The sequence below is a fragment of the Calonectris borealis genome, chromosome 7 (assembly GCF_964195595.1).
Source record: "Calonectris borealis chromosome 7, bCalBor7.hap1.2, whole genome shotgun sequence".
In the NCBI taxonomy this organism is placed as follows: domain Eukaryota; kingdom Metazoa; phylum Chordata; class Aves; order Procellariiformes; family Procellariidae; genus Calonectris; species Calonectris borealis.
Window position 1 is genome coordinate 24,805,776 of NC_134318.1, and position 24,411 is coordinate 24,830,186.

At 41.4% G+C, this 24,411-nt stretch overlaps 2 protein-coding genes across 2 annotated transcripts; both read right to left on the reverse strand.

The window, feature by feature from the left end:
- Positions 1 to 950: 950 nt before the first annotated feature.
- Positions 951 to 5,471, reverse strand: CH25H (cholesterol 25-hydroxylase). Its single transcript, XM_075154645.1, has one exon. It carries the CDS (start codon positions 2,348 to 2,350, stop codon positions 1,526 to 1,528), a length of 825 nt encoding a protein of 274 aa, XP_075010746.1. The 5' UTR covers positions 2,351 to 5,471; the 3' UTR covers positions 951 to 1,525.
- Positions 5,472 to 8,354: 2,883 nt separating this feature from the next.
- On the reverse strand, positions 8,355 to 22,897 carry LOC142084251 (putative lysosomal acid lipase/cholesteryl ester hydrolase). Its single transcript, XM_075154656.1, has 9 exons — positions 22,356 to 22,897; positions 20,418 to 20,538; positions 16,396 to 16,594; positions 15,892 to 16,001; positions 15,119 to 15,255; positions 13,510 to 13,656; positions 12,255 to 12,326; positions 11,111 to 11,182; positions 8,355 to 10,342 (listed from the first exon to the last, which is right to left on the reverse strand). The coding sequence occupies exons 1-9, from the start codon at positions 22,458 to 22,460 to the stop codon at positions 10,109 to 10,111; spliced, it is 1,197 nt and encodes a 398-aa protein (XP_075010757.1). The 5' UTR covers positions 22,461 to 22,897; the 3' UTR covers positions 8,355 to 10,108.
- Positions 22,898 to 24,411: the final 1,514 nt, after the last annotated feature.

Below are 24,411 nucleotides of genomic sequence, written 5' to 3' on the forward strand. Positions count from 1 at the left end.
TACTGTTTATGAAGATGTTTATGAAAATTATTTCCTGTTATCAAAAAGATGCAGTGTCCAAAAGTGCTGTTCCCTTTATAAGTTCACATTGTTGGAAATACTAAGGGTTCTCTCTTCTCCTGGACAAACAGCCTCTGTAAGGTCATACAACCCTCTAGACATAACATAATGACAAAGACATTTTTCGATGATGATGCGTAAGTGTTCATTACACACTCTCTGCATTATTTGCACTTTCTCTGTTCCCATCACTATCCTGAGAAGTTTATTAGTAATACAGGATAGAAGATTATAAGCGTTAAAATGTTATGTAGTGGATATAAGAAGTCCATATGGATCTCTGCTGAACGAGACATGGAAGACCTGCTTATCTCTTCATATGCTTATTTTTTTCAGTGTGACTTCTGTGAGACTACATGGCAATGTTTTATATATAACTGTTCTTCTAGTAGCCGTTTTGTTCTATGGTTTAGGATCCTGAAAGATTTGATTCTCTTTCTCTGAAATCTGCTTGAAAGAATCATCTATTTTGTAGATACCCTGTTAATATTCCTTGCCAGTTTTTTGCATGCAAGTAACAATTAATTGATGCGGTTGTGAAGGACCAATGCTCCCTTTTATTAAGGGGCTGCTTAATGTTCTGCTCTCACACCATAAATTTGGTGAATGAAAATTGTTCAAGCTTTTCACAAATGTAATAAGAAAATTTCACCATGGCTTTTTAAACTGCATTCTTCAATATTCTGTTTCTACAAAATTGAAAATTATTTTAAAATAACACGTGATTCTGGAGAAAAAGTAAATGGTTCACTTTTGAAAAAACATGACAATATTTTAATAAGAAAAGTCTGAAATTTTGAAACTCAAATAAATGACATCTATGCAAAAGGAATCATACCTGTTCCTAGTATGAACAGAGGAATGAATGAAATCAAACAGAATATAATTTAGAAAGAATGACCATTTTTATTTTCATTAAAACCAGACAATTTTCTATTAAAAATTTTTCTATTAAAAAAAGGTTTAAAATATAAATACCAAAATTATTGCACAGTTAGCCAACTAGCTTTTTTTGGCAGCAATATTTTACAGCATCATTGTGCAATAATATGCTCTGGCAGATTAAACTCCACAAAATCCATGATGTGTACCTTTTCTGTTTACATCATAAATCATCCTACAACAGTAAGATAATTGTTCTGGCGTATGTATAAAACATCATACAGTAATACAATATATGCTTTATGAAAGCTGGAAAGAAGGAAAGGAGAGAATGTCTCTTAATGCTTCCCTTACACATTTGACTCAAATTTTAAGCAACAGATATTTATCGTCCCATTTGCAGTCATTTAACACAGGCAGTTCGAAGTATACATACAAATACACATATATTAAGAGGATTTGTTATAAATAGCTATTGCTTTTATAGGCAGCTTCAAATATACAATCTTCTGTATGTCTTTGAAAAATTAATGTCCCAGTTTAGTCTATAAAAAAGTAAGAGTTCATTGACAGGTAAATCTCCTTAATTAGAATGCGACTCTGTGAATGTCCCAAAGATTTTGTCCCAGTGGGTGAAGTAAGGAGCATAGTTTGATTTGAATTTCAGATGATGGAGATCATGATGTGGTGATCCTCCGTACAAACCAAAAGGCACAAGTCGGTGAGTTGACCACGGAAGGTCGTATCCTGAATGGTCCTCCACCGACAACCAAATGTTTACAAGGAAGAAAATCATTTCTGTCAAAGGATGGCATCCGAGGAGCACTGGGTTGATAGCAGCAAAAAATCCCAGTGAGAGCAGTTCCCATACACTGGAATACTGTGTAGTAAGAGCAAATGTTGACACATGCTTGTGATGCACCTTGTGGAACGTCTTGTAGAGCCAAGGCACCTTGTGGTGAAGCAAATGCCACAGGAAGTACTCAAAATCAAACAGAACCAGGCAAACTCCTACTTCCAGTAGGACCTCAGGCAGCTCTGGAGCTATCACTGGTAGATTCATTGGTCTCCAGTACCAGTGGAGAAGCGTCACTGGGAAGATCAAAACAACATGGTGATACGCACTTTGAATAATGCAAGGCAGCATCATTCCAAGAGTTGGATAGTTCTGCGGCTGGATTTTGTATTTTCTCAAGTTTGGTAGTCTAGTGCTTAAAAAGTCCAGTGCAATATATGGAAGACAGAAAGCCATGTATGCTGTAAAAGAAAACAGCACTGGAAAAAACGGTGACTTGATCAATGGCTCCTTTGCTGTGACGGAGTCCCAAAGGGACTGAAGGCACAACCTGTCCCGCTGCCTGTCCATCGCGTAGCTGAGCAGCACTCTCTCTGGCAGGCTGCAGTTCATGCTGATTGCAGTCTGAGCGGTCTGTAAATCCTGCAAGCCTTTATCTAGCCTGCTCAAGGGAAAACTCCGCCCATCAGAAATCCTCCTTGCTTAGTAATACGTAGCTTTAAAGAGGAAGTTCCCTTTCCTGTTATACAGAAGTGGAATAATGCGTTACAATCTCAGAACAGAATTAGTTGGCCAGGGTAATCACTGGAGCTCTACAAGAGACTTGCACAATAGGAAAAATAAGCAGAAATGCAGAACTCTAACACTGGAATTCAGAGAAAGAGGGTAGGAACATTTTCCACTCCACTTAGTGCACACACTTGAAAAACTGCTGTCTCTTACTAATTTTAAGTTGTGTCATCCTTTGTTATCCTTTTGCCTTTAAAGGTAAGGAAATACAACCTACCATTGATTTTTTTATGTGACTGCTACCGAAGATGTACATGTACCTAAACCCCAGGTCTGACCTGTGGATGTTTGGTGGGTAATGGATGTGTGCAAACAGACATTTTCTTAATGATCTCTTGGGTATACAACAGGGTAAGTCAAAACCTTAAGGAGACTTACACTATGCTTCCAGTCTGAATGTGCTGGCTGTGACTTGTCTCCATCTACTTTTGAGGTCGTGTTCTCCTTTATGCTCCTGTATCTACTTGACATGGCAAAATCCACCTGACTTGACTAGATGCAAAATTGAGCCCACAACTTTTGAAGAACAAAACATCCCCCAGTTGCTGGGAAGAATACAAGGTAAAATCTCATTATGATTCCAAACAGATACTTGGTGACAAGTATCGTTGCATTATTACGATATTCACTCCACATCTCAACAGCTCTTTGAGCAATATGATACGGAAATCATCCTTTACCCAAGTATCAAACTAACCTATGCAATTAAAATATCCACTGCTTAGACCTATGTCCTTTAAAGGATCTTCCTTTGACCATAGGCAAGCACACAGCAGACAGAAGGTAGCAGGCTTGACTCCCAACATTGCTAATTTGCTAAAAGTATTTTAGGGGTAAACGATGGAGGATTTGATTTAACCACTAAGACATCACTTCTTTTGTGCTTTTAGAAAAAGACAAACAAAGCTTTGAACATTTACAGAAACAGAGCTTGCCATCAGCTTCCTATGAACTCACCTCTTTTGTAGGTACAGCATTTATTCTAATATTGGAAATGATCTCAACTTCCTGGATGACTTTATTAGCTTGTTCAGACGATTTTAGTTCTTTGCTATTCAGAAAAGAAATCTGATGGGGGGAAATGGGAGACAGAATTTCCGTGCTTCTCAACAATTAAGAATGATTAATTATCAGTGACCTTTTCTGAACTATATATGGACTTCTGATACTTAAGTTTGCTCTCAGTCTCAACTCTTGTCTCTTCAAGAGATCCTGCTCTTAAGGAAGTGCAGATTTTGCTCTCTCCTTAGACTTCAAGGAGTTTACTGCAACAGTAACGTTATCTGTGCTATTATTCAAGTAATCAGTTCTTTGTTGGAGACAGGCATTGTACTGCCTTCAAAGACTCCACCTGTTGTACATACATTTTAGAAATAGATTCAGATTCTCTGCTGTTGTGATGCTGTTCTGTTGAACTCAATTCAGACTGTTGAACATAGTGAAACTAAAATCCAGAGAGAGACGCTAATTTAATGGATGAGGATCTATATCCAAGAGCTTCATTTCAATCTTCTGATTGTATTTTATCCTGACCTCCATTTCACAATAAGGACACGAAAAATGCATTTGTAACTCAATCACTGTCTGGGTCTGAAAATATTCTTGTGAGAGATGCTTTCTGCTGATTTATGTAGTTACAATCAGAAATTAAGCCTCCCAGATGGGATACGTGATTCTCTATTTTATTAGACTTATGCAGGGACTAAATTTATTCTATAATGTATTCCAAATCTGCCTAAAGGGAGATTGACAGAAATTGCTCAGCTGCCCTAAAGACACTCTGACTAATCCCTAACAGCCATGTGAAGTCTCAAGAAGTTTTAGAACCACTGCTGCCTATAAGTTAAAATTTAAAGAATAGGCATTTTGCCTGCAGATTAGGTCATAGAAAAATATTCTTGAGGCTCTTAAGGAAAAACAACGGAATTCTGCAGTCTTATTACTAATATATCCTGCAACGTAAAGCCCAAGCAAGGCGCAAGGGGAGCCGAGCTCCCCTGGGCGCCTGGCGCAGCCCCGAGGCGGGCTCCGCACCCCATCTGCTGGCGCCCCGGGGGATGGGCTCTGCTGGCCAGGCTGGTCCCGGCCGGGCGCCCAGTCAGGCTCAGCGAGGCAGTATGCTCAGAAAAACGAATCCTCGTGCATCAGAGAGGGCAAACCATTATTCTCCAGAAACTGAGTTCAAGCGATTTGGCTTAGCCACCAAAAAGCGCTTATCACATATTTCCTCTCCGCTAACTTAGGTTTCCTTGTCAGCGCAAGGTACAATGAAGAAAAGACAAAGTACACACAAATCCTTTCTGTACTTAATTCAGCAATACGACCCCAGCTTTTTTCACTCAACTTACGATGCTGCCAAACTTTCCCATGTGTTACAAGACGCTAAATGGGTCTCTCAAAAAATCAAGACTCCTGCTACAGTTTACGTTGAAGGGCACATAGTTTGGAATGAGGCCCCGCAAAGGGTCTTAAATAGATTCCACATGAGCACAAGACTCAAGCACCTACCCCAGGCTGCACTGTTAGGTACAAGCTATAAGGTAAACAGCGAAACACTAAGTGGGTAGGAAAATGAGGAGAAGTTAGCAGGAGGGAAAAACCAGGATCAACATACTGAAACGAATGTCACAGCAGCAGAGGCAAGATTTCTTTTTCCCTCCTCCTCGCCTTCCCCTCTGTATGGTAGGATTATTGTTGTACCAGAAATAAGGCAACATCCCAGTGCATGCTGAGCCTCCCAGCAGAAAAGGGTGCTCGGGAAGAGGGTTGATAACTTGCTCAGGACAGTAGCAGGGAAGCAGGATACTAACCAGGGCAAAGGAAGGCAGAGGCAGTCCCTTCTCTCCTTTTTAAAGGAAGTGTTACCGTGCTGGAAAAATACAACAAATCTGAGGTCCTCACATCCTACCTCACCTTGCTCCGCGGGCCCGAGCGGGAGGAGACGCGCTGCTCAGCAGCTCACGGCAGCTCTGCCAGGGAGCGGGGCTGAGCCGCCGCCTTGCGCCCCCCCGCGCCGGCCTGAGCGGCCTCTCCGCGCGCAACAGCGCCCCCCAGCGCAGGCACCCAGCCCCTGCCAGCAGCCCGCTCCCGCAGCCCCCCGCCCAACCGCCGGCCTCCGGCGCGGCGGCAAGAACCACGGGCAGGGTAAATGTTTGCTTTCTGTACGTTACAGTTATCAGGAATATTTCTTAGACTTTGTTAAAATTTTCGGGGATGACAAAACATGCACTGTTTTGCAGCAGGACGGAGTGTTGGTAGGCATAGATCTGTCACAGGCCTTACAGGTGTAACAGGTTGGGAGGGAGAGAGGGAGCTTTGCATATTTACATCTTTTCAACCTACAGTCTCCTTACGTTTGGGTATACTGAGATTCAAGTCCAGGATCTGAATCCAAAGAAGGGACGTGAGCCTCTACTCCTCGCACCCCAGGTAAGCAGCTTGAACCTTGAGCCCGTGGGGATGCTGAGTACTTGAGGATGAAAAACACACATTCCTCTCCAGTTTTGATGAAAAACTTTAGCCTAAACACAAAATGTTTTTCTTAACAGAGCTAACACATTTTCTTAATCAAAATATTTTCATACCAACACTCCACCTCCCCAACCAAGCTTCACTGAAAACCACTCCAGCAAGCACAGAAAGAAAGCTTAATCAAAGGTCTTTTGAATGAATTCCTAACAACAGCTGGGGATGGAAAGCTGCCAGCAAAGCAAATTGTTAATTCTCAAGTTTTACCTTATCAGGATCAGTTTTCAAAATAATAACAATCAGGAAAAGATCCTAAAATTCTTTTATTCAGAATTTGTAATTCAGTAGTGAGAAATTGATTCGCATCCTCTACAACTACACACATTCATCATTTCTGGAGGAGTTAGAATGCAATACAGACATGTTTCAGCTCAGTACCCTCCGAAAATAAGACTTAGGCAATCATGTTACAGGTGTGGCTACTGTCCATCCAACCTTCGTCATTTTTTATTTCATTGATGATTTCAATTATTTTGTGTATATAAAGTTATTTGAAAATAGGCTACTGGAGAAGAGAGGCCATGATTAGCATGCTCATGACGGGCAATGCTGCAGCATGAGTTTGTATTTTATATGACGTGAAAGAAAGGAGAAGACGTTATAAATGCTTTAATTATAGGAAAATCTTCCACCAAGAGCCACGTTTTACTATATATCAGAAAACCTATTCAGCCATCAAAGTTTCTTTCTCATATCTTACAGATTAAAGCCATTTGTAGCTTTTCATGGTATTAAAGTATTCATGTTTCCTTTTTTTTGAATGGCACATTCACCATAAAGAGTAATTTATACAAAACTGGTTTATTTTGTTCCCAAGCTGGCAGAACTGTTTCTCCTACAGGGCCCAAGGGAGTAGGAGCTCTGTTTTACCACCACTTCCTATGCTGAGGCATTTCTATGTTGTTTGAGTTGATGTGTAAACTTTTGTCAGTGTTACCACTAGCTAGAGCATCACTGAGTAGTGTAAAAATGCTCTGCATTGAGCTAGTACGTCATTCAGTATGCACCACTAACGTAAACGCACTCTACCATCCTTAGGCCTTCTGCATGAAATGAACAGTGTGAATATACTTGGAGATGACTGTAAAAAAATCCTTTTCAAGATCCAAGCACAACATGTGGACAAAGACACGTGCCTTTATGTCTGCGTAAGCCCTCGTATGCCCAATTGTGTTGTACATCTCTAAGTCAAAGCCCTGGATCGTGCATGCACGTAAGATGCACACAGGTCTGTGAGTCTGGCAATCCGTCAGCTGATCGGGGACTATTTTCTTCTGGCTTTCTAACATAGTTTGATCATGTCACTAAATGCTGAGACTAAGTCAGCAGAAGGTGTCCAATGCCCTCTGTTATGCTAGTACACTTGTATATTATCCAAAGCTGATGTTCAGCAAACCTTCAACATCATATATATACACCTATAACACGTCTATAGAACAGGCACTAAGTATGTGAAAAATTCACCACTGCTCATTCTTATTAGACCAAACTTCTCGCTCTTCTCCTCTATGTTCAGGGTGTCTTATTTTACAGATTTCTTTCCACTGACACCTCTCCAAGCTTGTCACACAGGGCTTGTAACTTTAGCAAGCCAGGGAGAGCACAGCAGCTCACAATTCCCATAGGCATCCCTGCTCCAGCGAAGCTTCATAATGGCTTTTGTATAAAGCTTCCACTATTCTGGCTTTATTTCCAGGCACGCAGGGGGTTCATCAGCTGACAAAGCTGACAACACATACGATTTAATACACCCTGCTATCTTGACTGCACATCTACTGTATTCAGAATGTACAGAAAGGTACAGCCTGAGCATATTTATTATTGAAGATGACAAAGGTCAAAAGCTGGGTCAAACGTACCATGGCAAAGATTAGTTCCCTGCCTTACTATGTGGTTAAATGCTATTTATGAGATTACCAGACAGTCCATTAAGCAATACAATCACCCAAGGTTTAAGAATGTGATACAAGAAGCTTTCCACGATGTCAGTGGTTTGAAAGGAGCCTCACCTGGAGGCTTAGAAAATGACTCCGTCTTGTGAGCAGTTATTTACAATTGGTACCTTACTTAAAAAGCTCAGAAAAGTCCCCCAAAACAACATGAATGGCCTTTTAGGCTTAGGAAAAGCCTCTTTCAGGACAAAAGTAAAATGGAAGCTTACTTGGCTGTTTCACTTTTTTATTGTACTTGTTCTATGGATGAATAGTTGTGAAAAACAGACTCGGCTTTCTGGATTCTGTCCCAAAGATTCACATACATTCATGCAACAAGAAGTGAAACACAACACATCGCTCCGAACTCCAAGCAGGTCTCATGTTTATTGAAATATCTCAAGCTTAATAAACATGATGCACGTGGCTCTTGCTGTATCACATACCCTCACAACTGCTAAGTTAGCCACTTTGGATTCCTACAGAAACTTCCTTTCAGCACAGCAACGTGAAGCAAATATGGCTGCTACAAAGATAAAGCAAACATAGAGGTCCTGCTAGGAATTGCAACTGAAATATCATGAACCACTTTCTCCTTGAACAAAGCCTGAGGATTCCCTGAGTCTGAATTAGGAATAAAAATACCCAGCCAAACAACCCCTAATTTATGGCTTATGCATCTTTTTGCAGTTTCTGGGGTTTTTTGTTTGTTTGTTTTGGTTTTTTTTTACAAAGTAAGTTTGCCTCTGTTTAAAATGCACTATTTTCTATGCCATGCAGAAAAGGCTTTTTATCCTGTTGGGATTACTGACAGAAATCTGGGTTGAATCCAACCATGGCACAGAAATTATCATCTGGACTGAGGCAACTGACTCTGGAGATTGTTTATACATCCACATTTGGCATGGAACTTTTGTGCAATTCAGAGGAGCCAAAGTCCTCTGCATATAGTCAATGGAAAAAGCAAGGCACCTATACTACAGACAATTACAGCTCCAAAGTCAGACCCCTGAAGAAGATGTGAATCCTCTCCCCCCATTAAATGGGGGCTTAGCCCCATTTTGAAGTGGAAACAGAGACAAATGGAAACTGCTGTTAATACTGCCAGGCTTCACCAGAGTGTTGTACGGTTCCTGAGCACAATGGTGGCAGCCCCACATAAGCAGCTAAGAAGTAAACAGATCTTCAAAGCAGCAGATGATTACGGGGAAAAGTCCACACAAATTAAGTCACTCAAGCTATAGAATTAATGCTGTGGCTCTTCCTTTGCCAGTAGTATACTGGGGGAGCTTGTTTTCTAGTGGTCAGTGCAAAGAAAACAAAACACGAGTATGTTACATCATTCTCCTTGAAAGCCATAACCTATTGACAAAGCTAACTGAAAGTGGTATTTCTTTTAACCGCTTCTCTTGTTCCAGGAATCTGCAAGGGCAAATAATGATCCTTACCCACAGCAGGTACGTGAAACATGAAAGGCTTCAGGGACACCATTAAATCAAAAAAAAGGCAGCAATGAATCAGTCCCAAAATCAGAGATTTCAACTGGCAGTGGTGATCTTCTCTGGCTTCATGACGATTTTTCTGGGCAATATTGAAAAAGAAAGACATGTGATATGGCTAGCTTGTATGTGATGGCTAAAATAATGCAGCAAAAAGTCACTAAGTGCTTTTTAAAGTACCAGCACCAAATGGGTCACTGCAGTACAAGGAGTACTTCTGAAAGGTACTCAGAAATGGCAACGTACTGAGAAATGGTAGTGTTTTATGCACAGTGAAATACTTATTGTTTTAATTGTCAAGCACCTGAGGTGCTGAATGGACTAACTTGTCTTTCAGACATGTCACTAAATTTATATGCACATGACATACTCCTTTTGTGCAAAGTCACACTGCTGTTTGAGTACCATGCCACTGTGTGCAAAATCAGCAAGATACAATGAGGATTTCTGCAGGAGAGAGAAATAATACTGAGAAAAACAAACGAAATATGAATCCAATTCAGTAGTCATTGCTGGCATTTTAAAAATGCATCATAAATAAACAATGTAGGATTATTGCCAGAAAAGCATATGTTCCAAAAAGACAAATTCCTGGTGAACTAACTCTGAAATACCATGCCAGTTTAGAGATACTTCCTAATCATGTTAATTATTTCATTATACATGCGGTAAGGTGCATCAAGGCCCCAGATGAAATCCAAATGTTCCCATTCTGGAATGTTTTTGTGGTAAACCAAGTTTGTGATCTGAGTGAGCAGCATAGCAACATCCTTTGGGTCTGCCAGCCAGTCCTGTCCACCAGTCCACACCGCGGTTGGTACAGTCATCTCTTTTATTTTGTAGAAAGGGGGAGCAGACTGAGGAGGGGGAAAGTGAAAACAAAAGCATTAGAAAGAACAAGTGTTCAATGTGATACTACTGCAGTGTAACATAATAGCAAATGCAAGACAAACGCGTCAGATTCTCATTATCTCTTCCTCTCTTGGGCAGCTAGAGACAGAGATGGAGTCCTGACTCAATGGAAAATGTAACTCCGAGAGTCCTGCAATATTATATCACGCATAGCAGTAAAGATGTGGTTTAAGGAGTTCACAAGACAGCAGGGTAGCAGAAGTCTCAGAAAATGCATCCCATTCAAGTTATTTCTAAACCCTAATCAAATACTAAAAGTGATTGTTACTCTGAAAGTATGATACTGCAATCTTTCCCAGTCACTAAAGCGACAAGGGGCAAAATATTTTTAGTATTGCACACCACAATTTAGAAACAAACATGCGTGGAGATTAAACAGGTTGAAGATAAGCAATACACATGAATTGACAGTCTATGCCTTATTGTGTGAAATACAGTGGGATCTCATGATCTAGACAGGCAGGACCACCCTCAAGAAACAGTGCACGCCATCACAGCTTCGTATCCAAGCGTGGGCTCCATACTGACTTAGGACTACCTCAGAGCTCTGTCGTCCTGTCTTTTTTTCTTTTTGGAAAAGGCAGCTCTCCAGTTGGTTACTGGGCAACACTAGTGGCTCTTTAACATGTAGCATAAATACAGCACGCAGAGAAGTGCCCAAAGACTTTTTTTGTGACACTCAAGAATTATAACATATCTGTAACGTAACATACCTGGTTGTAGTGAGCCATATTTGCAGCCTTGCTTCCCCAGTCATAAGCTTTGAGTTCCCCAGTCTTCACAGCCTAGAAATAAACAAATATTCACACATACAAAGAAAAACTGCAACACTTCTATTGCAGGAATTAAAAAAGTGTAGGTCATCTGGAGAATTGGCAAAGGCAACAGTGAAACAGTGAAATGCCAAGTATTAACAAGGACAAGTGCCACTGCTTTGCCCAGTGTCACAGGAGTGGAAAACATTAACATTCAGTACCATTAGACTTTGTCCCTTAAGATTTCACACTCTTTCACAGCAGCAGTAGGAAAGATTAAGAAAACAGTTTAGTGTATCCAAAGCCAGGATGTGGCAGCTCCATGCTTCCTTCTGAAATTTTTACCTTGCTGTCTAAATGTATAAGAACATAGCATGAAGCTTTCTTAGAAAGTCTACTCTGTATGATTTACCACCTATTATTTTTCAGAAACAGAAGTCTATATAACAGGGATCTGGAAAATAAAAAGTCTTCACAAATTTCTTTCCAAGCCAACACTTGGACAGCTATGTACAGCAGAACACACTGCTTCTGAATAGATGACCAAGTCCAGTTACAAGATCACAAGCAGCACTGACCACCGCTTCCATGGCAAATGTCTTCTCGTATTTGTCAGCCTGCTGAGCAAGCTTCAGGCACAATAGCGTCACAGGCATGAAATCGTGCACTGAGGCGAAATTCAAAATACACTAATAAAATAGAAAATTAAGCCAAACAGAATAGAACAGAACAGAACAGAAAGCCTGCTGCTTTTCACTGGCTAAAAATATAACTTGTAATCAAAACAGGGTTTGCTGAAAGGGGAGCAAATACTCGTTACAGCATCTCTGAGTTAAGTTATTCCATTGTATTGTTTGTTGGCCTGAAGTACTTACAGTTAGCCTATCTTCAAAGAAATAGGGAATAGGGATGAGCCACCAAAGTCAGTATCATCAAAGCAGCTGCAGTGAACAGTTGCTGTTCTAATAATTTGCAGTTCCAGAATTTCACTTGGGCTATCCTACATATATATTTTGGCATTTTATTCCATTTAAGTATCAGAGACATGAATACTCTACAATCAAGCTAGAGTCACGGACATTTTAGATTCTGGAAACTCTACCTGGCTCCAGTGGATCATGTTTTGTACAGATGTGCCCGCAGGGCAGTGTGTTGAATACACATCCACTCGGCTCTGCAACAAGATAATTAATATGGTTTACTCCTCACAGTGCAACAGGGCAACCATTATTGTTTCTTAAACAACTAACAGAAAATTTTCCATTCCTCTTAAAACTGTTCTAAAAAAAAGTTAAATGGAGCCATATATACAGATGAGGTAAAAGGTTCAAACGTTTTGGGGATTACTTACAATTAACTGCAGAACTTTAAAGCTGAACTTTAAACCTGATAATTATATCCCTTAAGCATTATTTATCTATTCAGAATCTTTTTAAAAGTGCTAGTATTGTAAGAATTGGGACCATATTAACTAATATTTAGACAGACTTCCAGAGAAACCTTGTGTTACTCTACATCTAAACTAGTACCTGTCAGTCCAAAGTGATTCAGAACTTCATACACTTTGAGTTTAGAAGTACAAAATACCCAAGGGAAAAATATTATCCACCATTAAAACCATGAAAACTGTATGTGCTGGGCAAGAAAACATCAAAAAACTCCGCTTTCACCTTGATACAAAATACAAAAAATGTACAATTTTGTACACAGAATAGTGAAAAAAAATGCTAATTCTATCTCACTCCAATCAAAAAATCCTCAGCCTTCATCCACCTGTGGGAAACTGATACCAGCTTCTACTGATTTCAGGGAGTTAGAAACACTTTAGGAAGCATTATGAAAAAAGACGGTCTCATGCCAGTTGCTGTTGATTAGCTTTTAGATAACAAAACAAGTCCTATGAACAAGTCCTTTGGAACTAGAACCACAAATGAAATCATCAGCAGGGTAAAAAATTGGTCCCAGAGAAAATAATTGCACACGTCCACCGAGATACCAGAAAACATCAACAATTCTCTTGAAAATGGTTGAAAACTGTATCTTTATTCCTCCCTTCCTTGCAAAAGGAATTAAATACTTGCACCATCATATTAATTCATTGCTCTTACCTACTTCCCCAACAGATCTAAAATAATGTATTTTAGCTTTCCAGTAACATTTTAAAAGGTTAATTCTATCCATCCAAGCTGGGCAACTACATCTATACCACGGAAAGATATCTGTCCAAACTCAGTATGATAAAGGCGGCTTTAGTTTTTTTCTAATTACATGTAAAGGACAATCAGTACAGTGATACACAGTCAATACTGTGTGAAGAGTTCACAATAACTCAGCTATTAAAAGTCACCAAAACATACCATATTCAAGTTTCTCTCATTAAAACCACATAGAAGAAAGAATATGTTGCCGCAAAGGTCATCAAGTATTCTGTGGGTGCAAACATGGGTAGCAAGCCATTTCAGCAAAGAATTCTGAGGGAGGAATTGTTTCTTTCCAAACATGTCCTACAAAATAACAAACACATAGGACAAACACGTAATTGCACAGAATGACCTGGTTTGAGTTTTTATACTACAACATTCTTGAGGTAATTATTTCCATTTGTACTGGTGACAGGTGTGTCATATGAAAATGATTTATCTCCTTATCAACCTTATTTACAGTCCAATGGGAAGGTCACGGTTAGTGTTTCTGTTGCAAATGATGCAGTCCATTACCCCCACGAAAAGTACATGGGAACTGGGACCATCATTAAAGAATTCCAAACCTAACCTCAAATTCTAATCAGTTTTAAATTCAGTATTTACAGGAGTACTACACAGCTTCTTCATCAGAATTGTTTAAGGCTACAATATTTTAAGCTGCATCTGCTAATGTTAAATGGCTTTGTACTTGCAACTTCCTCTCTTCAAACCATATAAGAAAAACAAGTTGCATAAGCTGTGGTGGACACTTCCTCTTGATGAGTATTTTTAAAACGTCCAAGGATTTGAAAATGGCCCACTAAGCACTTCCTTAAAAAGTGACACAGCTCTTTAAAGATACGCCTGACCCATGGGTTTGCAGCTGGCATGTACTTCTGCACTCCAGCGTTTTGCAAGTCACCGTGAGAATCAAGTTCCTCAGCACACCATAACCATCTGCACAGGGCGCTGACCAGCTACTATCCTCATGAGACAAAGTTCATTACACGAGGAACAGGAGCTCACAACTGTTAGTGTCACTTTTATGTATCTGCCTTTGAAGCAGGGAACTAATAATGCAAACAGACACGCATTAAATGTGTACGAGGTACGTTAGAGGAGGGTTTATCTCACAGAACAAACAGCTCTATGTGGGAATCTCCATGGGTGGTGGAAAGAAAAGTGATGGTTAAAAATGACACGTAGCAGGGTGTTCACAATATCTGGCTTCAGGCACTCAACTGCAGCCTGCCAGTCTGCCTACATTCCCTTTGATGTTAATCGGGGAAAGGTAAACTCCTCCAGAGGATGATTCACAGCATCTAAATAAAGCTGCTGCTCTTAATCACCCTCTGAAGGATCCTCCTCCAATACTAAATGGTTAGTTGTGAAACAAATCTGTTCAAGTTCATGACAATTCAAAACCATTCTGTATAAAGCTATCATATGAGTCTTCTAAAATAGACCCAACTATTTAATTCATCATGTGATTTCTGTGGCATAAATTCTAGAAACATGTAAATGGAAAAACATAATTTTATTCCATCTATTAAGTTGTAATTGTACAATACTACTTTAAATTGATGCAAATTGTCTCATTAGACAGCATTAAAGCCAGAGAAGCCACTGCTTACTTCCATAGCATTATTATGGAAAAACCAGCCCAGTATTCTTGTCAAACATGTTAATCTAATAACAGTTATTAACATTCTTTGCTATGCTGTTTTCAACTAGAAAGGGGGACACCTCATTTGGCTTAAAACATTTACACTCAAATACAAACCTTGAGTAGCAGGTCAGGAAACTCTCCCAATTTTACCAGAGGGCTAGTGGCAAACTTGACTGTAGCTACTGGTGCCAAGGCAAAGAACATTTTGATTTTCTTAGCCAGCTGTGGCAAAGTTGAAAAAGCAATGAAAGCTGTAAATAATATGAGAATAATTAACAAACCTCACTGACACAAGTTAGATGAGAATTTTACCTGGCAGTGATTCTATAAAATCTAAGATACGTTGAGTGTGCACAAGTATTTTCAGATTAATAGTTTGATTGTTGTCTCTAGGATCAGTTTATATTTTTTAAATTAAGCTAGTTACTATGGAACACAGACTAAATGAGGCAAATCAGAAGGATTTGTTTTATTCTGAAAAACAAGTTCATGCTAACTAACCAGCTCTTCCAGCTCTTTCTATCTGCGGGTCTAAGAGCACCTGAGCCAGGCCTTACATACAGCAAAATATTCTGGAAATGGGAATCTCGATTCTATATGTCTGACTGTTCTAATTTTATTATGCACAGTTCATCAATTTATTTTAATAGAAACTGTACTGGTGGCTACCTGTGACTTCAATTTATCATTTCAACAGCTTCCCACTTTAAGTAAACACAGAAAGATTAAGTCTTTTCTTTTTAATGTTGGTGAATATTCCAGGAAGCAGTTAAAAAACAGAAGCAGTAGATTTCAAAAGCCCTATTTTTTCACCATTAAACCACTTAAGTGGAACTTGGTATCATTTCAAATACAATATATTCTAACAAATGCATCTCTTCACATACCCATTGTGGTGCCCTGTGAATGGCCAACGTAAAATACTTGTTCCTGGCCAGTCTTCTTCAAAATAAAGTCCACTGAGGCTGGAATGTCATACTTGGCCATTTCATCAAAGCTACACAGCAAAGATAAAAAGTCAGTTGTGTAAGTAAAGTTATCAGTTTGGAACAGCTGCACAGAGCTTTACTGCACTGCAGATCAGTTGTCTGGACATAAAGAAAAGCTTCCTTTGGATGAAGCAGAACACTCTGGTGATTGAGTCTTCACACAAGCACCGGTGAAAGCAATTAATATTCTACTGACCACATATGAAGGCTGTCCCAGGACACTATACTGACCATAAAACTCCCCTTTACTGCCCCTACATATGTGACAGCACATGTAACCAGAAAAAAAAAAAATCTTGTACATTCACAATGTGACTGAACTGAGATGATGGGCAAAGAGAGGAAGAGAAGCCTGCTCGCAAACAGTGTGTTTCTCTAGTTTCTCTAGCAAGACGAGGATACCTGAAAACCCAGAATTCTTCTTGCTTCACTGTGAAGTGTGTATGTTTCCTGGACCAGGTGTTCCCTCTGCTGTTTCCCAGCCATACATCATAGCCAGCATCTGCCAGCATAAAGCCGAGGCTGTTGTAATCCAAGTTTGTGATCCAATTGCTGGCATCAGCAAGCAAACCATGCTGCAGAAACACAGCAGGCCTTGGACCTGAAAAATAAAGCATTTATCATAGCTTCCTGTTCATCTGGAATTGAATGCCTAAGAATAATTCAAGTGAGTTATTGAAAGTCTGCTTTAGATTTGCACTTTGAATATTTAATCTACTTGACTTAATCTACCAAGATTAGCAATTTGTATAATATTCATAGTGCCATGCAATCACATTTTCACAAAAAGCTACTTTTTATCATTAAGAATTTTAAACTAGCAACTTGATAGTTTCTTAACTAGAGCAAAAGAGTCCTTGAATCAGACAGCAAATGTACAATAAGCAAACATGAGAAAAGCAGGAGCTACAAGAAAAATACAGGTAGCCCTTACAACTGTTTCAAGCTCACAAATACTCAGCAAAGTGGCCCAAACACAGAGACAGCTGAACTACTTATGACCCTTGCCCTGCCCCTAAACCTGGGGAAGGCATTCCCACATGTGTGCTACTGAGATCTTTGTTTTCCAGCTAAGACAATGGCAAACTAGGGTGCTGAGCTGTGGAAATCTCTGCAACTGGTACTGATATTATCTCTATGCAACTCCCTTCCATTACCAAAGCTCTGCCAGAACCTGAAGAGCAGTATGAGTAGCTAACAAGGGAATCTATGTTTCAAAGGACTTTCTCCCCTTGACTTAAATAGTTAAAAGAACAACAGTCAAGACCCAGCCTCCCTCTTGACCTCCCCATCCTGAAAAGGGAAATGACACCTTTATGTGGAATACAGATTAAAAAAATTGAAAGTTCCTGCTTCTACACAAAGAAAAGAAATTAACATATAATCCTTTAGGAGGAACATGACCTTCAGAAAATCCAAAGACCCTTTCTCTGGATCTCGCAGTGGCACAGGTGTTGTGGTTTTTTTTTCTGCTTTAATAACTGAAATCTGATAACATGGTAACTTTAGCTCAATGGCAGAGATTACTCAGGAATTTACCTCCTCCAATGACACATCATTCTACTACAACACTAACTCATGCAATACTTCCTCCATTGATAATTTAGACTTGGACATTTCAGCAGAAACTGCCAAATCACAACTGTTTCAGTCACCTACACCCTCCATTCCAGGTCACGTCCATAAATGTTTGCTGTGAGTTCCAAAATCCAAATTAGCAATATTCCTCCCTCCTGGCAACCTTTATACCTGTGACAAGGAACCTTTTCAGTGCCTGCTTTTCCCATTTTGTTAAAAAAACATGTCATGGCATACTGTCCCTGCAACCAGAGCAAATCTCCAGCAGTGCCAATCTGGCACCAGAGACAGTACAGTTCAACACAACCGTTTACTCCGCTGCAGTAATACTTCATTGCCTTACGAACAGTGTGCAGGATTTTCAAGCCTAACATTAAATTTGTTTTCAGTAATGTTCACTTTTAGCTTTGATGATACCTTCTTCCCTTTTACTAAACTCAGATCAACCAACTTCTTTTTTTTGAAGAAAAGGTTCTCCTCAAGCTGCTACTTGCATGTTTCATAACATAGGAAGGGGAAAACTGTTTAACCGCTTTAAGGCTTTAATTCTGTTCTCCTATTAGCCTCCAATTTCTCCCAGTTCCTTTTTCACTTTACCAAGCAGTCACCAGATCTGCACATGAATTGCACGATCATATGACAAACTCACTTGGACAATAATAATTTTGTATCACCTCTGATCCTAAAAACCCCAGAGGGGAAATAAGAAAGGTAGGTCCTTAAACTACCCTTTCCGCCATAGAACATTTTGTTCTTTTCACTGCATCCCCAAGAAGTTGAAGACAGACTTATTTCCATGCCCTTCTTACCCATGCTATGCAGTTGGTTTAGATTTTTAGTTAATACTAAAACCAAAAATCATTGATATTTTGCTTTTAGGTTCTCTGGGACATTTTCCCTGTTGGTTTTTTAGCTGAAGAATTGTAGGTTTTGTTACAAAACATCATGTGATACATAATTCCAAGGGATCCTATTAACATTATGCAGGTATTGCAAAAGAATAATTATGGCATATATACGCCAAGTCAGCAGTAACACATCATTGGTATCTTTCTGAGAAAAGATACCAAGTCTATAAAAACTTAAGATCAACATGAACTTTGAAATCCTCATTCTTCTAGGAGATCATACTTCCCCAAATGTGCTCAGTAATCCTTGTTTTTAAAATTAAAGCACTTTGCAAAACATGAACTTGGGGTCGAGGGTGTGGCAAGGGGAATGTGGAGAATTCCCACAGGTCAGGAAACTTCTGTTTGCTTATGTCATCGATGAAGGATTTGACAAAATCAACAGGTACAAAGGCAGCCTGTCTTTTTCCTGTGGGCTCTGAAATTCTTAAGTACAAAGACACCTGCCAGGTTTGACTGGCCTCGTACATGCACTGATCTTTACACACCTACCTTGTAAGAGACAGCGGACAGTGCAAACATCCTAACTCATACAAAACCAACAGATAAGGTCAGGAAGACTGTTGCTTGGCCTTTGGCAGAGGAGAGGGTTTTTCCACAGGTCTTGTTCACACCCAAGGCTATAGGACAATCTTTCTCATTTCTGTCGTGAGCTCCATGCTTTTACCTCTCATCCTAGGTTTTTTCAGTCCAAAGGGTTCTGAGGCACTCCTTAGAATGTGTACGATTTCTATGCAAACAGGCTGCTGTTGTATGCATGCGATTGTCTGTAGGAGCTTTTATAAGCGGTGGCAACAAGACTGATACCAAATTCAGCCATTGCTGTTCAAATACACTGTTAATTCCATATGCAGTGTACGAGGATAGCAAGTCAAAGACTACGCGTCTCTCCTCTTCCACATACATTTGTCTCATTTTTAAAGCATTCCATCATTCAGTCCTTGCAAAAACCTTTGCCCGTATCAGTCCCTTAAGTTTCAGTTTACATTCCCCTTATCCTTCCTCTCCCCCACCTCCTCAACTGTACACCCTTCCATGGTTTTATACCAGCGTTCACAGTAATTCTTACAGCTTGTAACAGTGCTCTGGTGGCACATGCCAGTGCTCCTCCCAGTCCCCCATGAAATCACATCCATAAAACAACCTGGTCTGGGCTGACTGTTGTCAACTACCTGTTACATATCCTGATTTGCAATATATTTTTAAATGTATTGTACTCAAGATGTTCTGAAGGGATTTTCTCTTACTATATTGTTTTACCTATTTAAGCAGCTGTGTAAAATATGACACCTCAGTACTATGCAGTATTGGTCTGGATTGTAGCTTACTGCAAAGGGAGCTTCAGAGAGATTAAAATTAACAACAAATTCTTATTTTATGCAGGAATCAGGCAGTAATTATTTTGTGAACATTCTAGTGGGAGCTCTTGTAGTTTAGTTATATTGCACCAAAAGAGGCATGTGAACTGCCCCTACTTCTGAAAATGGTCAGGCATTTTTAACAAACTTATTTGTTATAAAGAAGCTTTTTTCAAAATGGGGTTTGAAATAACCCTACAATGTTACAATCAATCTCTTTTCAAGATACTACATTACTTAAAAAAAACCAACAAATCTCAACCCTTATTTTCCACTTCTGAGAAAATCCAGACCTCTCAGCCCCTCAAAAAATCAAACGACAATGAAGGGCTTGTATTAATGTTACATAAAGGCAATGTCAGGAAAATACAGCTTTCTAACTCCTTCTCCCTTCCTTTACATAAGTCACTCTACATGTGCCTAATCCATTTTGGCCATAACATTCACCAATAAAACATTCCAACTCCATACGTCATATAGTCTTTAATCTTTTTCTGGATTATTACAGGAGCAAACGTTTTATAAGTCAAAGAGAGCTTCTTCATGACTTCCCATTTTTCCAAGCAGACATAAATCTTACCTTTGCTCCTCTCACGGCCTTTTCTTCCATAAGGAATTCTGTTAACGGAAAGGATATACCCATCTTCTGTCGTCACTTCGTACTCCTCACTAGGATATCCCCTGAAGGTAATAATTTGACTCTGAAAAAAGAAAAGAAACCGCCCTGGAGTCAGACTGCCAGCCTCCTCAGTTCATTAATATGTGCAAAGTACTCTGGGTTCATTCCAAAGACAGTGATGTGAAATTAAAGGATGTGGCAGGAATGTGCCATACCACCTGCCTATTTGATGCAGACAGCTTTTCTTATGAGACTTATCCCAGTACGGAGTCAGGAACTAGCCTAGAGCACAAACCCTATCCTAGGAATTTGGGAGGACTCCCTGGCCTGTCCTCATCCACTGTCATATTAATTACTTACACGCTGCTTACAGTGAGAAAGGAGGCTGAAGTGTTGAAAAGGAGATTATGATAACAGGGCAAAATACTGAGACACGGATTTCGCAAACAAAAATTGAAACTGTCTGCTCTCAAGGAAAGCAGTATCTTCCAGTAACAAAGAAGTGAGGACAGCAAAAAGCCACTGGCACCACAGCGGCATATGGGAGAAGAGAAGGAGGGAAGACTTCACCTCTCCTGAAGGGAAAGGCTTCTTTAAAAACACTTCAGATTTATATCTGAATTTCATGCCGAATTCTCTGTTATACAGAGGACACAATCATGTTTAGGCAACGTGCTGAAATGAACCACAAACACAGCAGCTTTAAAACACTAAGGTCACATCTTCACATGTGCGAGCTGCTGACGTTGCCACCTCAGCTCAGTTTCATGTGCCATTTCTTACTCACCTTTCTCCTCAAACCTTATGTCTGTTGCAGAGCTTTTAAGTGACTTTTCTGACAAGCCAAACAAGAAAATAATACTAAAAAACCCCACACCTGTTTAACACTATGATTTCATTAATAGGTTTAACTCCCATCTCTTATGTCTCGGGCTTTATGTTATTTTCATGTGATGCAATTCCATTAGGACAGAGAACTTGCTTTTTAATTGGTTTTATGGCACCAACCATGCCTTCAGAAAATGTAAGAAATGCAAGACATGATCGGAGTTCTACTCTTAGGCTGCTGGGCAAGGAAGAGAAGGAGCATTTAATTAAACGTGCCATTTCTTTTAAATATATCTTTAATCATCCACAGCGACATTAACATTCCAAAATTATTTTAAGGCTAAATTCCATGCAAATGCTATTAGCCTTAGACTAAATGACTATTTTGAGTCCTTGACATGATATTTAGATGATACTGACGACTCACACACTTCTTTTTTCTTATAAATGCTTTCTATAAGCACTTCTAGCTTGAAGTATCTTCTCGCACATATGAGAAAATGGCACAGTTTAGATCGGGGAGAGGAAAGAGCAACTAATACCGTTACTAGCGGCAAATATTTTCTGGTGTCAGCTATTGCGGCAGAATGAGAATAAAGTTAAGAAAGTAAACGCCAAATGAGAAGAAAAGCAGTTGTGGGTAAGCACACGGGAGCACCGGGCTAGGAGCACAAGTATGCTTCGTAAACATGCGCTTTTCTAGCAGTTAAGCGTCCCGACTCTAACAAAAAACACAGGTCTGGATCAGAAAATTTGTGAGAGAAGGATCAGCCACAGGCAACAGGGGAGCAAGAAGGGTTTGGAGGGAGGAGGAGAGAACGACGACGTTTAAGCAGAGGGTGTAAGCAGCAGCAGGCTGACCGCTGACCAGTGGCTGAAGCCTCCCGCGGCTTTCACCGCGGCTGCTGAGGGCGGGAGGCACCAGGCTTGCGCCGTGGAGCCAGAAAGGGGCCGTACGCCGCCCGGACCCCCCTCTCCTCCTCTCCTCGCCCCGTTACAACCCCGCGGCCGCAGCCGGTGACAAGTCTCGGGCACTCTTCCCTCACCGCCGCGGCCCGCCGCGCCACTCACGATGTTCATGTTCGTCTCGGGGTCCACATTTCTCCTCCCTCTGGCGAACGCGCCCGAACCGGCGATGCTCTGCAGCAGGAAAGCGGCGACCACCAGGCCCCGCATCCTGGCCCTGCCGCGGCGGCGAGCGGGCCCCACCGAGGCTTATGTGCCGCCTCCGCCGGGCGCGGCGACCGGCACGGGACCGCGTGACAGAGGCGGGGGCGGCCGCCCGGCTGACAGGGCGAGGACGGGGGCGGCCGCGGTCCTGTCAGCGGCGGGGAGGCGGCCGCGGTCCTGTCAGCGGCGGGGAGGCGGCCGCAGGCCGGAGGCGTTGTCCAGCCCCGAGCGGCTGAACACGCGCGACCGGCCCCGCGGCACGGCGCCGCCGGGCTCGGCGCCCGGGCGTGTCCCGCACCCCTTCGCGCCTCTCCCTTCGGGTGACTGCGGCCCGGCGGAGCCAGCCGGCGGCGGGACGGCCCGCGCTCCGCGGAGAGCTGCTGCCACGCCGGGACCGACCTGTGCCCCCGCCCGCGCGCCCGCAGCTGCGAGCGCGGATGAGCGCGGCGCGGCGGGAGGAGGGCGCTAGGCCGACGGCGCTGCTCAGGCCATGCGGCGCGGCCTATCGGCGGCGGCCGCCCGGCCCACCCCGCCGGGCCCCGCGGGGCGGGAGCCCGCCCGGGGGCGATGGCCGCCGAGCCCCGCGCAGCCCCCGGCCGCCGGCCGCCCGAGCCGGCGTGATTCAGCGTTTCTCAAGTAATACCTGTGCAGATCCCCCCGCCCCCCGGACTCCCATTTTCAGAAGGATTTCAGCCCCGAGAACGGCGCCCATCATTTTTGCTTCCCAGCCCTCCTCGTCTTCTGTATCTGCTGCTCATCTGAAGTCCCCAGAATCTTCATAAGTGCCGCCCTGCGAGGGTGTATTTTATTTCCTGCCCTGGTCCCGCCGCAGAGCCCGCAGCAGTCTCCAGGGAGAAAGCAGCAGCAAGGAGAGAGCTCCCTTTCCCCGCAGCGGGAGTATCCCCGGGGGATGCCTCCCCAACGCGCCGAACACCTCGGGAAGAGCCGGTCCTTCGTGAGGACTATAAAGCGTTGTCAGCAATCACTGTTTTTCTTACACAAGTAGATCATCTACCTGTCATCTTTGAGCATAAATATATAAAATCTAATACAAGTGGGCTTAAGTTACATGCAGGCACACAGTTGCAGCAGGGTTATCATCAGCTTCCTGCAAACCTGTTTTATCTTCATGCTCTGAGGCAACTAATTGGCACTGTATTGCATATCTATAATTTCCCAGAGAAGCGTGTCTGTGGTCAGGGAACGTGTGACCGGGCTTGCAAAAGCTTGGACCAAATTCAGTCCTATAATATTCATGTTACTGCAACCATAGTAATATCTTCAGAGTAATACAGAAACCTGATATAAAATACACAGTGGAAGAGCAGGAGTGTGTCAAGAACAGAAATGTTTCTCTTTATTTATAAAGGATTAAGATTTTAATTGAAAAATCATTAAAAATTTCATAACATCCTCTTGTTTTGATACATGGATACATCACTCGATACAAGTGACACTATACAACGCTTTGCATTCCTGGATCCCATTTCTTAGGGTCGTTTGGTTTTAAAGAACTTGGGTAGCAAAAATATTGCTCAGTGATTCACTTGGGTTTTCTGTCAAATTAATTACAGGGTACCCTTCCCCCTAGGCAAAAACCCAAGTTATAAAATGCTGCAAACATAGTAATATATGCTAAACTAGGCTAAATTGAAACCAGCATAAAATAGGACATTTAAAGTGATCCTGTCATTTACTACGGTATAGTTTATTTACAATATTTTAATAATGAAAACGGCATTTCAGGCAATTGTTTGGCCGGGCTAATGTTGCCAGGGGAGAATTCTTTGCCAGCAGTTTTACCCATTTCAGCTCCAAGGAAATGTACAGCTATGAGTTTTCTCTCTAAAATGTATACATATTTTTAAGGCCATTCCCTATTCTTGTATATGTACAGAACACTCAAGTAAACAAAGCCTTTGTATTAAATATGAATGCAGTTGTTGTTTCCAGTCCA